The following is a 17,284-nucleotide window of genomic DNA, read 5'->3' as shown; positions in this document are numbered from 1 at the left end:
TTTGGACACTATGAATCCTAGCAATTTTCGTTCACTCAACGCGAAAAAAGATTTCTTCGGGTTAAGCGAGATCCCATATCTTAAACATCTCTGAAAGATTTGCTTCAAATCTTTGAGGTGGTCGTTTCGGTTCTTGGAGTACACAGTTATATCATCCAGGTAAATCACTACCGATTTGTTGACTAAACCTTTAAAAGCGATGTCCATAGCCCTTTAAAAAGTAGCACCGGCGTTGATCAGACCGAACGGCATTTTCCGATACGCGTAGGTACCCCATTTAGTTCGGAAGGTGGTTTTTAACTGATCATCTGGGTGTACCAACACTTGGTTATCTCCTGAAAATCCGTCCAGGAAAGACATTAACTCTGAGCCTGCGATTGCCTGTAATATTTGCTCCATAGGTGGGAGGGGAAAATTGTCTTTCTGACAGGCTTTGTTGAGGTTCCGGAAGTCGATGCAGATTCTAATATCTCCGTTTTTCTTCCTAACGGGTACCATATTGGATACCCATTTGGAATGTATGACCGGGAAGATTATTCTGGCTCTCAACAATTTATTCAGCTCAGTTTTTATCTGACTTTCCAAGTTGGGGTGGATTTTTCTGAGCTTCTGCTGGACAGGTTTCTCGTTGTCAATCATGCGGATAGTGTGTTGAATGATAGAAGTGTTGTAGGTCTTCAGCTCATCGTAATTCCAGGCGAAGACGTTTTTGTACTGTCGTAGAAGACGGATATATGCTGATTTTTCTTCAGGAGCCAGGCCTTGGCCTAGATTAACGTTTTGCGGCTTCTCATCGGTTCCTAGGTTCATTGATTCATAGTTCATAGTCGAATTGTAAAGTTTGGCATTAGCTGACCTTTTGAACCGACTTTTCAAGTCGTATAAATCTTCTAGTTTGACCACCGATTTGGGTATAGCATTAGCAGTGCTATTTTGTTGTATCTGGTGGTCATGACAGTCTTCGTCGATTATTTGGTTTGAGTAGGATCCTTCGGAGGTGAGGAAACTTACGATGTCTGGGTCGTCGTTGAATACTCTCCAGTTAGTGATGTTGTCAGGGATGGACGGTTTAAAGATCAATTCTATCGAAAACCTATCTGGACTAAAGTCTTCTGAGGGAATGAGTCTGGAGGCTACGTTAGCTAACAGGTCTACGCTTGCGTTGTGAAGTCTCGGGATTGACGAGATATTGAATGCTGTAAAATGTGCAGTGAGATCTTGTACTAAAGATTGATAGTGCTTTAAATGACTAGACAGGCAGTGTATGGTGTTACGTACCTGTTTGACGACGATCTCGGAATCTCCAAAGACTTGAAGATATTTGACGTTGCAGCTGATTGCTTTATATAGGCCTTGCACCAAGGCTTCGTATTCCGCTGTGCTGTTCGTGCAATCGAACTCCAGTCTGCATGTGAGCATGGTCTTATTTCCGTCAGGGCTAATCAAAACGCATCCTGCTCCTGCTCCCTCGTTGGATTTAGAGCCATCAAAATATAATTTCCAAAATAAAGAAGTATTTACAGGGTTATCTAAGAAACTAACACATTTTGAATCATCAGACTGGGAAAAGTTTTCTACTTGGGACAAAACCGAATTTTCTAAATATGGTGATATGTGAGCATTGAAATTTCCGAGGAAAGAGTCTACCAAGTAGTTGCCTATGATGCTGTTGTTGTATGCTATGGCTTCGCTCTCTCCTTCCAAATCCGTCACTATGTATTTTTGGTGCAATTCTCGTTCAATCTTTATTTGATTTGGTTTCCCATTGAAGGGTAACCACATGTGCGACTAGTCGATTGAAAAGTATCCGTGGAGTTTCTCGGACCAGTCCTTGCTAAGAATCAGGCCATAAAATTCAGGGATGTCAGCCACTAGGATGTCGATAACTTGGCATACCTTGGGGTTAGACGACAGTCTTATGGTCACTAGATTCAGTTCGCCTATCACTTCGACTTGTGATCGATCAAGTTGAACTATGCGCACTGTGGATTTTTGCGGTTGAACGTTGAGTTTGGCACATATTGACTTGGGTAGAATATTGGTTGAAGCACCAGAATCAACCAAGCAGTTGTTCAAGTTTCTGTTAAAGATTTCATAAGTGAGGAGGAAAGGAGGAGTATGAGATCTAGATCTCCCTCCAATCAAAGCGATGTCATTTGGATCGATTTTATTGATCGTGTTGATTGGAGGTCTTCCTATATTATGGGAAGCTACGGCTGTAGGTAAAGGCGTAGTAGGTACGGCGTCTAACTCTTTCATCATGATTTTCTGTTGGTGTTTCAATTTGCTCAACTCGTACAAGGTGATATTAGCCCTAGTCCTTTTCATGTCATCGATGATGTTATACTCCATTTCATCCGACACTATTAGTGTCTTTGATGGAGGCATTTGCTCTGATTGGACTGGGCTAAAAGAGGTCGCTTTAGCAGTTGTTTTCTTTGGTGCGACCCTTTCTTTTGCTGCAGGTCTTGCGCCCTTCTGTTTTGTGATATTCTGGGGAGGATCAAGCTGATTTCTGCTTCGTGTGCTGACCGGAAGTGCTTCTTGATCTTTCTCTTGTGGGAGGATGAAATCCCACATTCCTTGCAGTTCCACCACTTCTTCATCGTCGGTCTGCGTTTCGATGGTGCTCTCTTCTTCTTCTTCGTCAGATTCCACGTTTGACACCACGTTGGGTGGCTTCGTTTCCATAGGAGGATTTCTCTTAAAACTCCTAAAAGGCTTTCTTGGGGACGATTCTGCTACTTGTTTCCTTATATCAATCATCTCATTGGACATGGCCTTTAATACCTTTTGTAATCCTTCCATGTCGAAAGGATCTTTCGTTTGCTTCTTCTTGGTGTCTTCTTTGAAAGAGATTTTCTTAGATTTACGCTCTTCGATTGTAGATCTCTTTTCTAGGGCTACTACGCGTCTTTCAACTGCCAACGCTTCAGCCAAATTTTCGACTAAGGTTGTCTTGCTCGCCCTGTCTACGAAGATGGCCAAGTTTGAAGGTAAGGCCGTGATGTACCACTTGCATCTTACTTCCTCGCTGGGTTGAGAAGCAGCGGGGATTTTGTTGAGGACCTTGTTGAACCGTAAGTTAAAATCTTTAATGGGTTCTCTAGCCTTAGCTTTGAGATTGGATAAATCGTTGATTAGTGTCGCTGTCGATCTATTATCGCCGAATTTGGTGAGAAATTGATTTTAAAAAATGTCCCAGCTGGTGATAGATACAGAGGGCAGCGAAAAGTACCATGACCCGGCTGTCCCTTGCATTGTATAGGGGAAAAGTCGGACCACGACATCTTCGTTGGTAACTCCGTTGAGATTAACAGAAAGCATGAAATTATTGATATGTTCTTCAGCTAGCATTCCTGTTTCTGGATTGAATTTCGGCAGCCATTTCTTAGGATGGGCAGGTATTGGACTTAGGGGTGGAGGCATTAAAACTGCCCCAGGATTGTTCCATGGAGATTGGGCCATCGTTGAGTGACTAGTTAACAAAAGTGCAGAAGATGATCTTTGATGTTGAGAAGATGGAGATATTACGACCTTCGACGATTGCGGAGGAAGGGTTGTGGGAGATGGATGATTGTTTTGAGGTGACGACGTGGGTGGTAGACTTCGCGGAGAGGGAGTTGAAATGGACGAAGTGGATGAAAGAGTCTCTCTGTCAGAATCTGGAAGTGCTTTCCTTGCTCTTTTCCTAGTAGGGAGAGGGGTTTCAGTTGGCTGGATGCCAAACTTTTCACTCTTCAATCGGGTCAGGGGATGAGCAGGGTTGTATTGCGAAGTCAAGCTGCCTTTAGATTTATCAGACTTCTGGGTGAAAATAGAGAATCCCTGGAGTTTACAGATTAACGTTTGAACTTCAGGGGGATCGATAATAGGACGGTCTGATGTATCGGGGTGTATAGCAGCGGTGGATGTCCGAGCGGCTTCTAGTTCCGAGTTTAGTCGTACTGGAGAAGTCGGGGAAGTTGGTGAGGGTGATTTGCTCTCAGAATGGTATTTGGATTTTGAATTATGTGCCATTCATAGCTCGTGCCCTCCTTCTAGCGCCAGAAATGTTGAGTGCCCCGAAGTCGGGTCAACAACAAGGGGGATACCCACCCGGTCGGGAACCTGGTTGGCGGCTCCTTGCCCGTTTGGAGTAGCGGGTCCGACTGGGGATAATGGGACCATTTTCCCAATGTGAAGGGTGTGCGTGTGTGTGTAGAGTTTGATGATATTAATCTAAAAGGTTTCTCTGAACTAGTCTTAATTCTAACAGCTAAACTACTTCTATACTAATGTGATCTAATGAAGAGAAAACAATACATCTAATCTACACTAACCCGGGGTGTTCTCTTTTGTTATGCGATCTAGAAAGATTTCTAACAACAGCTGGTAATAAAGATCATTCAACTGTTATCAGAATATAAATCGATAAAGATAAACCATTCTGCATAAGAAGTTAGGCAGAGTAGTTGTGAACAGCATATCGCATAATCAGTTTTCTATATGTCAAGCATAAATAAATGACTCCACCATACAGAAGTGCCAAATGGTAATACATACATTCATACAGTAACATATAAAGAACTCAACTGTATATCACTTTGGGGATACTAGCAGAATTTAGTCAAGAGATAAAAGTACCATTTATGACTGATTTCACTAATAAACTTCAAGCAATAATGATTTACTTCTACTTGTTCTAATATCTGTTAAGAGTACAGAAGTGCAACATCAGTAACAGACATTAAAATGCAAACATAAATAAATCTCGATCCATCCATTCATCAAAAACCTCCTCTGAGGGTGCAGAAGTGCATGTTCTGAGGATAAGTTTTTTGACAGATTTCCGGACCCTTCTCCAAATGCCATGAGAAGGGTTAAATACTACTAGCTAATTGATATTAATTACACGAATCTAGGGAATCGGCTTCAAATGACCGCCCTTTACTAAAAGCAAATTTATTTCTAAAACTTTAAATCTAATTTTTGACCGTTTCTGTATATTCTCTTTAGTGTTGTCAACTGCGCAACGCTTTCTTGGGAAGAGTCGGCTGACTGCCTTCTTCTTTTGCTCGGGAGATAAAAGTGGAAATAACAAGAGCTGACACCTCCTTCTGACACACCAGAAGATATTTTGGAAAACCTTTCTCTAGCTGGGTGTATTCGCCGCGTGTATACTTAGCACAACCCAGGTTCTTCTCGAACTGATTTTGCTGTTGCTCTTTCGGTTTCCGGTCGTGCGAATGACTGAGTGGGTTAGGAGTCGCGCTGTATGGACAACCCTCTATTTCGAGAATTATTTCTGCTCTTTGTTCCAGGCTTTTCTGGAGCGTCCCCCTTCTTTTGCGTTTCTCTTTTTGCTTTACCCAGTCTGAGCTTCAAGATCTTTTGTGAACACGCTGCTTTTGTGCGCCTTTGACTCTGAGTCCTGGATAGTCTAATTTCATCAGTGCCGGTTGTCTGATAGTCTGGAATCCGCGGTCGTGCTGCATGCGGCATTCGTTTGTGGAGGCATCTTCTCTCTGCTATTTAATTGGTGCTTTCCCTTTTCTCTCAGATGTTTCCTGCATATAGATTTATATCAGTTGCGTGTCTTGCAGTCTACGCAAAGAAGAAGGGAAATGAAAAGATTGACATAAAAAGCATTAAACTCTAATGAATGCATAATCCTGACATGCATCATGACTTGACTCTTCGATAAATGCGATGCAATCATTCCTTGATACTCAAGCATGCGGTCATTAATTTCCTTTAAGGCGCGCGCTTGACCTTGGGTTTATTGTGTGATGAGTCTTTTCGGATCGCAGATCGCAGATCACAGTTTACTGATATCGCAGATCGCATTTTACTGATATCGCAGATCGCAGATCGCGTATTTTATTCAATGGTTCATGGTGCCATAGCGTGACGTTTGCGATGTGCGATCTCGCATATCGGCGATCGGCGCTTCTTGGAGGTCTTCCTTTTAGAACGCGTTTGAGATGCATGTGACGCGATGAACTTTGCGATGCGATTTAAGCCTTAGGGAGAAAAATACAAAAATTTAACAAAATATTTTTTGGGATTTTTTGTTCAGGGTCCCCCCTTTGCTTGACGTTATTGCTAATATCAAGCAAAGAGGGGGGGTTGTTGGTGACCACAACAGAAACCAACCACAACCCATCATCGATGACACCATGCATGCTATGAGGGTGAATTCCATTTCGAACTGAGAGGCTAATTCCTCACCTTCCGATCCTTTCGAGTATCCCTTCTTGGACTTATTCGATGGGAAATTACTCGCATAATGTCCCATCTCATGATAATTAAAGCATCTCACTTTAGGCTTGTCACCCTTCTTCCCTCCATGATAAGAATTTGATTTGGAATGGGACGCCTTCCCCTTCCCTTTCCTTGCCTTACTTGCTAAGGCCAGATTTTCTTCATCATCCTTGGATGAAGAACCATCTCATGTGCTCCTCCTGATCTCCTCCTGCATTAGATCCAACCACAGTCATTCCCAATCCAGCAGTTTCTCCCTTCCATTCACAGAGTCCTGGTAGCTATTCCAACTCTTTGGAAGGCCAAGGAGAGTGAGGCTCACCATATCATCATCAACAGTAGTTATTCCCACACTGCTAAGCTCATCTTTGCAAGTGGTGAGCTTGTTCAGATATGTGGAAATAGTATCGCAGTTCTCCATCTTGATTCTTTGAAGCTTATCCTTGAGTGCCAATTTCCTCTGGTCGCTACTATTCTGGTAGAGGTCCTTCAATGTTTTCCACATTTAATATGGAGTATCCTTCCCATGGAGACTCGAGACAATATGGTCTTGAACTCCCTCAAGGATGTTCCATCTCGCCCTTGCCACACACTTCTTCCATTCAGCCAACTCTTGTGCATTAGTTGAAGTTGGCTTTTGGATTTCTTGATCAATGAAATCCTTCAAGCCGTTGTCCTCTAATACAACCTCCATGCGATCTTTCCATGCTATGTAATTTGAGCTACCATCCAAGGCATACTCGAGTCTCAAGCCAAAGAATGCCATTGACCAACCTGAAGTATGAGATGAATTCAATTTGCACCTGCAACCCCGAACTTCAAATTTCGAATTCTATTCTCTGTATATTGTTCACTACTCCGATGAACTCAACTTTGATACCATGTAGAATTTCCTGCAAATTCTCTACAAATCTACCTCTGAGATCTATGTAGAAAATATGAATGTAGATTAACTTGATAATGCAATATATCAAAGCAAAATACTTTAATCTACTTCTACAATTAAACTTGCGGAAGCTTAATATATCTGAGCAAGATCAAGTGGAACACATATAACCAGAAGAAGAATCAATGCACATGAAACATAGAAAATACTCGGGAGAAAGCCTCTGCTAAAAACCCCACTATTTGTATTATCATACAAGGTGGAAATATCTCATAATTACACAAAGCTTTAGCTCTCACAGCTAGCCAGCTCTCAGTACAATCCTCCTAGATGCTCACAGGAAAACAAGGCTTCTCACAAACCTTTTTCTCCTCTGCCCTCCAAGCCTCCTATTTCCTTGCGTTGTTCCTATTGGATGATTCTCACCTCACCAAGTGTAACACTCCTCTTACACACTGTAAAACTACATAATCATCAAGGAACCTTATTCCTTCTACATGGATGATTTTTCTTTATAGGAAAACTCATGCAACTCATAGTAACCTGTCCCTGTGTTTAATCTCAACTAGGTATTTCTCTAAATAGACATGCATGAGTTATTTATGAGAGAATATTCAGTTATCTGGAGTACACTAGTTTGATGCATGCATTCATTAACTGAATGAACTCACAATTAGTTCCTCAAACTGTTTGGAACTAATTTAATTGGACATAACTCAGTTAACTGAGCTAACTAATTACAACTCCATTATAAATCATCCTTATCTCCTTAATTAAGGGATAATCTCCTTAATTTAAGGGATAACTATTGCGTGACTTCACAAAGACTTCTAGCTTGAATTTCTCCAACTAATTAATCCAAGATGAATTAATTAATTATTTTTTAAGCAGCTGGTGAGACTAAATTCGAATTTTAATTCTCAATTTTAATTCAAGGACAAAATAAAATTGGAATATATTGGATTCTATTTTTATCATTTCTTGTTGCTATTTTTTACAAATTCATCATTGAGGATTTCACAGTTTTGAAGGCTTGTTTTTCCAATTGGTAATAGGCTAATCATCCACAAGGAAAAACTTAAGGAAATAGGAGCTTGGAGGGCAGAGAGGAAGGCTGGAGAGAAGCCAAGATTACCTGTGAGCATCTATGAGGATTATACTGAGAGCTAGCTAGCTGTGAGAGCTAAGGCTTTGTATAATTCCTATGTATTTCCACCATGTATGATAATACAATAGTGTGGGGTTTTTATCTCAGACTTTCCCCAAAGTATTTTCATGTGTATTGTGTCATTGATTCTTCTTCTTTTGGTTATATTGTTTAGCTCGATATTTAAGCTTCTACAAATTCATAGTAGAAGTAGGTTATAGTACTCTGCTTTGGTTTATATTGCATTATCGGGTTAACCTATCATAGATTTTCTACATAACCCTGACCTGGTAGTTTGAACAGGGGGAACCCTACTGGAACAGTCAATCCTGTGTTATAAAATGATCAGGGTGGGTTATGTTCAAATAATACCTTCAGCATAAGTGAAAAGAGAGAATACCTCCATCCATGGGAAATTTGATACCTATACAGAGACTGAGAAATGTAAGGGAAACCTAGAATCAGTTGAGGAAAAACATATCTGAGCTCCTACAAGGGAATCATGTCAATTAAAATCCCAGTGAGCAAGTTACTAAAGAAATTGCAGGAAATATGTAAACGTGTACTACAGGTAAAACCTAAGGGAAAGAATTTATTTATTTGAGGAGTTGGACCACCGCCATGGAGAAGATAGAATGTCCAGAGAAGGGACAAGATATTTGAGTGGTTAACACTGTTTGAATCCCTGCTAAACCAGCAAACCCCCATCAGAGCAGGAGTCGAGACTGGAACAACTGAGCAAGAAAATGAGACTCGTCAGTGGGGAAGGGTTGGGTTAGTTCCTCTCTAACCACCCTGATCAACTTACACCATCTGATGGGCCCAATTCCAAAGGTTCTTCGATCGACAGATAGATTACATGGAGAAGCTACCAAGTGGACGGTCAAGTCTTGCGTTTGGAGGATTCAAAACATTTTTAATAACCATGATTGAGACAACTAGGGTTGCGGAGTTATGTAATGTAATTTCTACATTGAATGCTTTAAAATATTTATCATGACAACATCCTTATGGTATGTCAGACTTATGGTAAGGTCGTATGATTACTTTAAGGCAGTAAGTATTTTAAATGTGAAAATTTAACTTATAATGTTTTCCAGTTGTGCGGAACTTCGTGAAACATTATATTACGAGCACTTTTGTATTGTCTATGACTTAACATAGTAGTAACGTGTAAGATTTATAATATAGATATTCATCTTTTTATTTCTTCAACTATATTCACCTTGGGGTGTGTGACAAAAATTCTCATGAAACAATGAATTGTTGCTCAACTTTACGTAGGACAAATGATCACAAAAGGGAAATATAGGAATGTTCTCCATCACTCCAAGCTCAAGAAGAAATTTCTGGAGTTGCTTCATAGCTCCCAGTAGAAGTAGCAACATACTCAGCCTCTGTAGAAGATAAATCAACACATGCTAGTTTCTTACTAAAAGAAACCATTCCATAACCCAAGGAGAAGTAATACCTTGGAGTGGACTTCTTATAATTCTCATATCTGACCCAATCTGCATAAGTTAACCCATGAAGACAAACATCCATGTCTCTTTCATAGATAAGGTTGTAAGAAATGGTCCCACTCAGATAAAAAAGAAATCACTTACGTGCCTTCTAATGGACCTTTTTTGGTTTCATCATAATCTGACTTAATATATCACAGTGTTTGATAAGATAAAGTGACAACCACATTATATTTTTATCTTGATGTCTTCATAATATAGTAATAAAATAATTTGTAATATTGAAATTATAGCATTTTGATATTAAGTGTAAGTAGTGGTCCTGAGACTTTGAAAAATGTGATCCTGAGAGTGGAGTGTGATGCTAGAGGATTAGGTGGACTATACAAAGGACCCATTTAAGGGGGTTCACATTTTGACTTCTCCTTGTGCATTTAAGACCCTTGACCATCCTTGTAGTAGGTTCTTCCATTCGAATTCCATGGTATTTCGTGTTAAATATTTAAAAATCCTTAGATTTGTATGGAGAAAGGTGGATTAGGTTTGTAGGTTTTAACCCTGTACAGAAATTACCTGCATACGAATTCTAAAAACAGAAAATAAATAATGCGATAGAATAACACATAAAACACATATATATAGATATTTTCCCCTAGATCCCAAAACTGGGACTACCATTGCATCCAAAACCATGGACCGAAAACCATCGCGTCCAAAACATGTGTATAAACCATGCAAAAAACCATAGTAGGTCTACCCAACCTAATATAGGGTCCAAAAAAAATTTCCCCAGGGCGCTGCCTCGAACCTCTTAGAGGGGGGATACCCACCCCCCTTAAACCCCCCCGCTACGCAATTGACGCAATGAAGGGGGGGCTCCAGGCCCCCTCTAACCCCCCAGTTAACTCCATGGGCTAGTCATGGAAAGAATATAACACAACCCAACAAGGTTGATTTTGAGAGTTTTTTGTGACATTGATGTTCATATACCAATCAATTCAAGCATCTTTGAAATTATATGAGACATATATTTCTTGATGGTATTTTTCCTTGATGTCATGGTATATTGACAAAATAATACAGGTCTCTTGAATTTTACTTATCCTTTCTTGTAGTGATCCAGGAGGATCCATCGATCCAATTGTACAGATGTTCAAAGTGTCGTCATCAGTGTTCATGGGTGTCGTTCAGCATCGTCATCACTTCAGTTTAGTTTTGACAGTATTGGCTATGATCAGGTTGTTCAGGTAATGTTTGTAGTTATGGTTTTATGGCGTTCAACAGAGATGGTTTAGCACCTGGTTGTCAACTTGAATTCGTTGACAGTTCCCCAGAGTTTGGTCGACGACATGTGTTTTGTCGATCCACTTTGCATGGTTTGGTGTGTCGACATCAGTGTCGTCAGTGGCATAGATTCATCATCCGAGTTGTCGTTGCAAAGACAGCTGGAGTTGATGAAGTGTGTGGGTCGTTGTCGTGGTAGAGGATCGATATCGTCATGTGTCAACGATCGACATGGGTTTATTGTCTTCATGTGATGAAGTCACGAATGTCGCATTGTGACAATGTTTTACACATGGGTTTTTAAAGTAAATCCTAAATCTGTGTATTAATAATAAATCTCTAAGACTAACCTAAAGTTCTTGCAACCTATCAGCAAACGCATTCAAAACCTATGTTAAACCTATCGCATACAAATCCTAATGCCAAAACCTAGTCCTAAAACTATGTGTTAAACCTATGTGCTATAGCTCTCGGCCTTTTACATACAAATACATTGTTAAAACATTATAAAACAAAACAAACACAGACCTCTGACCGCGTGGTCAGCCTAACTGCATCGGAGGTCATGTGTACAAAGTTTGCTAAACCATCGGAGTTCACTGCAATCCCTAACCGCTATCCTAAACCGTATCAGGATCACGTATGTGAACAGAATTGGGGTTAACCATTAGGGTCTCATAACTGTAATGGTGTCAGAGGATTAGCCACTGGATAGATGTCACATGCCAACAGTCAACGAACCGCTACCGGAACCACCGGGAGAAGACCGCTAGTTGGCACCTGGTGGTTAGACTGCCATTTTTCACATGCAACGGCTAGCGCCCTCTAACCAATTAGCTACCAGCTAACAGTTTCGGGCCAAAAACTATGTATTTTTGGGTTTTGTTTGGGTTTTTATGGTTTTAATTGATTTTAATTAATTAAAAGACCATGACTAGGCCTAAAGGTGGGAAACAAACCCTAATTAGACCCTTCAAGTCAGCTGATTCATTACAAAGATGGAAATAGGTGGTTTTTATACATGTACAGGCCTTTTTAAGGCGAATTTTCCTTTGAAGACAAGGAGGAGTACTTTCATCCTTTGTATGCAGGTTCTGGAGGGATAGAGGCGATTTTGTTTTTCGTGTTTCAGGAGCATTGGGAGTCATATTTTGAAATCGTAAGCAGCATTGGAAAGCTCGTTTAGAGAGCTATTTGATGAAAGTGACTAGAAGTACTTGTGAGCACATTCAATCTAGTATTTTCACTGTGTAATCCACTTCTTCTTTCTCATTCTTAATAAAACGGTTGCCCATCTTGAAAGCGAACCCGGAGACGTAGTCCATCAGGGAAAAACTTTGTAATCAATATTGTTTTCTGGTATATCTGTGTTTTCGTTGTTTACACTACTATTTTGCATCTTTCATATGGTTTATCAGTTGTCGTAAAGTGTTCTACTCCAACTATTTTCCTCATTTTCCATGTTTTTGGTTTTCATTCAATTCACTAATGGCTAATAAACTCTACATCAGTATTTAATATATGATCACATCAGATCATATAATTTGGTATCAGATCAGTTTTTCGTTTGTAGAGTTTTCATTTAATGTTAACCAAGTCTAAGTCGCAACGAGGAGAAGGAATCATTGAGAAGATCAATCCAGAAATTGGAAAGCGACGAGTCGTTCGGAAAGCGACCATGTCACGATCAAATGCAGGTGAAAACACTGAGACTAAGATGAGTGAGGAACACTTTCAGTAGGCATTCTTAACTATGCAGCAGATTGGTGGGCCCTAGTATTGTATCAATAATGCTACAACTCCTGGAACTCCCTTCTTTAATTTTATCAACCCGGTAGTTCGTAACAAACTTGGAAGCGACGGTGTTGTATGCACAAGTAATAGCTCTTGCCGCAGCTGTCACTTGGTACGCTGGCACAAGTCTGCTAGGGGCTTAAGCCAACCTCTATGAGCTCTTAGAAGAAGCTTTTTAACTGATGGATGAAAGCTAACTCAAAGGGAACTAATCTACTTGCGGAAAGAAACTGAAAGCGAAAAAGAAACGCAAACCCTAGCAAACCCTAATTCTACCAGCTAGTCCTACTAACGCAAAGGAGAGCATGCAAACTACTGAAAGAGATTCCATTACTTCTATGAAGGTAAAATAAATGTGTCTAGACTACCTCTATCTGAAGAAAATATCTTTTTGTATTTTTGTTCAAGTTGTTGGAGTTATCATGCATGTGCTTCTAACTCGCTTTTTACTGTGCAGGGGTAGATCAAGGGGAGAAATGCTTGGGAACGGTTGGGAAGGTTCAGAGAGGGTCTAAGGGGTCCCTAACACCCTTACAGAGAGTTTCACAAAGTTTGGCTGCCAAGAAACCGCGTTTATGAGCTTCTACAGGAAGTCTGCAGGGGTTCTATAGGATGTTCTGGGATTTCTACAGGATGTTCTGTAATTTTTCTACGTGATGTTTAGAAATGGAATTTTGGAGCATGGATGGAGGGAAAAAGGTGGAGGAATGAGTATGGAGGTGAAATAGGGGTGTAGGGGAGTTCAACACTTGGAGGATGGAGTTGAGGAGAAGGTGTAGATGGCTGGACTTGTTCTAAGAAGACTGGAATAATGCTGCACAAAAGGTAGGGTTATGAGGGAAATGTGGAAACATGAGGCAAGAAACCAAGTTAGGAGATGGAGAAGATGGGTTTGAGGGGGTCTGGGCAGATAGAGAAGTGGTACAGGTGCTCTGCAATTTGTGTTTCCAATTAAACCAACAAAGACATGCAAGAAAACAAAGATTTAGTTATGCTACCCTAATATGATCTGCCTAATAGTAACGAGAATGGACAACAACTTTATTTTCAAGGAAACCATGTATATTAACTATGAACTAAAGCATTCAAAGATCTGAACATGTAACCAACCTCTGCAAATGAAAACAACACGCTAACGATTGCATGGTAAAGCAAACTAGTGTTTTTGTGGGCAGCAAAGTCATCCTAGTCACAGCTCCTGATCCCACTGAGGGAGAGGTGAAACCACAGATGTTTGTTGGCCCTTTCCTTGAATCTTTTTCTGTTAACAACCTATCAACTAAATCTAAGCATGAAAAGCTATTTTACTCATCAAAAACAACCTAAATAACAAAACAAGATTTAAATCTAAATAGCATATTTTATTCTAAGAATGCAACAAAGACACATGAAACTAAACAAAGGAGGTATTGGACGCTTGAGATGGGCCCAACCCCAAGAGCTACAACCTCCTAAGAGAGATTTAGAGCTGGTGCAAAGCTGGATTCATCTTTATTGAGCAAGAAAAGAAGAGTTACACCAAAACTGTCCACAAGGAGAACTTGAAAATGTGCTGAGAGAAAAGCTAATCTACTGCCTAAAAATCGAACTACAAAATGACTACAAAATGAATACAAAATGACTAACTACTGGCTACAAAATGAATAACCACTAGCTAACCAAAATGAGTCCCTAAGCCTTCTTATTTATACAAATTGAGGACCCCAACAGTCCTCCTAAACTTTAGGGACTCGGCTGCCCAATACTTGCAGTTAACAGCAGTCCTACTTGACTTGCTTGGCTGCCCTTGTGCTGATTGATTTGGTGGCTCTTGAACTCCGAGCTGATGGTGGAGAATTCGAGGTAAGGGCCCATAAATGAAGGGGACACCTTCCTACAAATCCTCTCCCTTGTTCTCCCACAAATTTGGCTGCCAAGTGCTCATTAAAACCTTCAATTTTGTCTTCAAATTGACCAAAAATGCTACACAAAGCACACATTAGACTTGTTGGCATAATGACTAACCCAATTCACTCTATTAGCATAAATATAATAAAAAACATGCAATAAACTAATGAGAATGGTGGATTAAGTCGAATTAGGAGGTTGAATGAGCCCAAATAATTATCCATTTTTGGGGCTCATCATCACCCCCCTACTGAAAGTGTTGCTCATCCTCTGAGCAACAAATCTATCTCCTCATCTTTGATGGCCCTGGTGGCCTCCCTGTCATGCCAAGCTTTTGAAGTGATGCCCTCTTCTTAGTCATGAAACCATGCTTTTCTCTTTGCTTCTTCCCACTACTTGCTCCTTTTTCTAGAGAATTCTGAGCTTTGGTATGATTGTGCAAATATATTCAATCTGATGGTGGCAATGGTGGTGAAAGGAGATGAAACCAGTGGAGGATGGAAGAAAAGAGTGGTTGCATGCCTCCTCAACAAACTTCAAGCTTCAAATCCCTCTCCATAATTGATTATGGCCTGCCCAAAGGCTTCTACAGGATGTTTCTGGTAAAAATATAGAACTTCCTGTAGAAAGTCCTGTAGCTTCCTGTAGAAGGTTGAACCATGAACAGATTGTGTCCGAACCTTGAAAAAATGAGTGTTCATGGATGGGATGGATGTGCTTAGGGTGGCTAGCACAGGTGCTGCCTCCCTAGCTAAAATCTCGGCCAATTTCTCCTTTTGCTGCCCTCTCCCCAAACTTCCTTGTATGCCAATCCCAAACAACGCAAAGCCTTTGAACTCATTTGATGAAACTTCCTCAAGAGTAATTCCCTTGATGCATCATCTAATTCAACAACTGATCCATCTGCATGTTGTTGAAAATCACTCCTTTCAAGCAAATTTTCCATGGCACCCTTCACTAGCAGACGATTTTGTCCCATTGGTTCCATGACAATAACACCCATGGATTTTCAATCACAATAAAACTCCAATAAAGCCCGCCTCTTTGATCTTTGTATCCACCAATCACAATTGCCCAATTTCACTGTGCCACTGTTGAGAATGGCACTTGTATCACCTGCCATTGGGTCTGGAACTCCCATTTTTTCAACCAATACCTTCAAGGCTGCCTCAATGGGAATACCAGTAGCATGGAACTGGTGACCTTGACAAGATATTCCTGCATCATTCCAAACTGTAGCAACTTCTACCAGAGTTTCTAAATTTTCCCCCATATTATGTGCAGGCCAATCCAATATTTTTCCATCCTCAGGATTATATGTTGTTCCTTCAACAATAAACTCTCTAAGTGAACCAACACTGTGCATTATGGCTATAAACTCATTGACAGACATCTGATTGGTTGTAAGAGTACCTGTCTTATCAGAGAAAATCATTGTGGTGCAACCCAAAGTCTCCACGCTCGGTAACTTACGCACAATAGCATTCTTTTGTGCCATCTTACAAGTGCCAAGAGCCAAACATGTAGTAATCACAGTAGGCAATCCCTCTGGTATAGCAGCAACTGCAAGAGCGATAGCAATCTTAAAGTAGTACGTACATTTCTCAAAGGAAAACCTGATATTTTTTTGGCCACCCATCTATGAATTCCCATGAAAGAAAATATTTGTAGTTCATGATCCAGACAAGAATACAAATGGCACCAATCACTGTTGTCAGTCTTTCACCAAATTCATCTAACTTTCTTTTCAAAGGGGTATCATGACATTCCATTGAAGCTTCCTGAATTTGTGCCTGAATTTTACCTATTTCTGTAAACATGCCAGTGCTCACAACAATGCATGTGCAGCAGCCATTGGTAACTGTAGTTCCTGCAAACACCATGCATTCTTTTGACTGCAACTCACAGTCACACAAGGTGGTTGGATATGTTCTTTTGACCACAGGCATGCTCTCTCTGGTCAGGGAGCTCTGCTCCATCCTAAAGGTGGATGCCTTAAGGGACACAATTCTCATGTCTGCAGGAACCTTGTCTCCCACCTTCAGTTCCACTATATCTCCTGGAACAAGTTCTCTGGAGGGAAGATATACAACATAATGTCCATCTCTCAAGACCTTTGCATGATCAGATTGCATTTCTTTGAGAGCTTCCAAAGCCTTCTCAGAATTATTCTCCTGCCATACTCCAACAATGGCATTAAGGATGAGAATCAGGAGAATGACCAGGGGCTCTACATAGGCTATTATGCCCTCCTCAGAAGACACATTATCATGAAAGTAGGCGAGAAGAAATGAAATGCCAGCTGCCAACAGAAGTATTTTAACAATTGTATCATCAAATTGCTCCACTACCAGCTTCCACAAAGGTGTACCATTTTTCTTCTGGAGCTCATTCCATCCATATATTTGACAGCGTTTTTCCACTTCAGGAGAATTTAAACCATTCTTTAAGCTCACATCATATTCTTCTAAGCATTCTTCAACAATTTTAGACCAAGCAGGGAATATCTTGTCCTCCATGGACTATGAAATAGATGATCAGATTCTGAATTCAAACAGATTGCTCCACCATTAACAG

At 40.5% G+C, this 17,284-nt stretch overlaps 1 protein-coding gene across 1 annotated transcript in view; it reads right to left on the bottom strand.

Moving 5' to 3' along the window:
- The window catches only part of LOC149235760 (calcium-transporting ATPase, endoplasmic reticulum-type-like), a 79,990-nt gene extending 62,764 nt beyond the window's left edge, over positions 1-17,226 (bottom strand). Inside the window, exons 1-2 of the mRNA XM_089368652.1 lie at positions 16,401-17,226; positions 15,769-16,270 (exon numbers count right to left, since the gene is read on the bottom strand). Of these exons, the coding sequence (XP_089224778.1) occupies positions 15,769-16,270; positions 16,401-17,226 (1,328 nt within the window). The remainder of the gene's footprint in view (positions 1-15,768; positions 16,271-16,400) is intronic.
- Positions 17,227-17,284: the final 58 nt, after the last annotated feature.

The sequence above is a fragment of the Pinus tabuliformis genome, chromosome 8 (genome assembly GCF_031772625.1).
Source record: "Pinus tabuliformis cultivar Carrire ecotype Pingquan chromosome 8, CPIR1, whole genome shotgun sequence".
Lineage (NCBI taxonomy): Eukaryota > Viridiplantae > Streptophyta > Pinopsida > Pinales > Pinaceae > Pinus > Pinus tabuliformis.
This window is presented reverse-complemented; position numbering and strand designations above follow the sequence as displayed.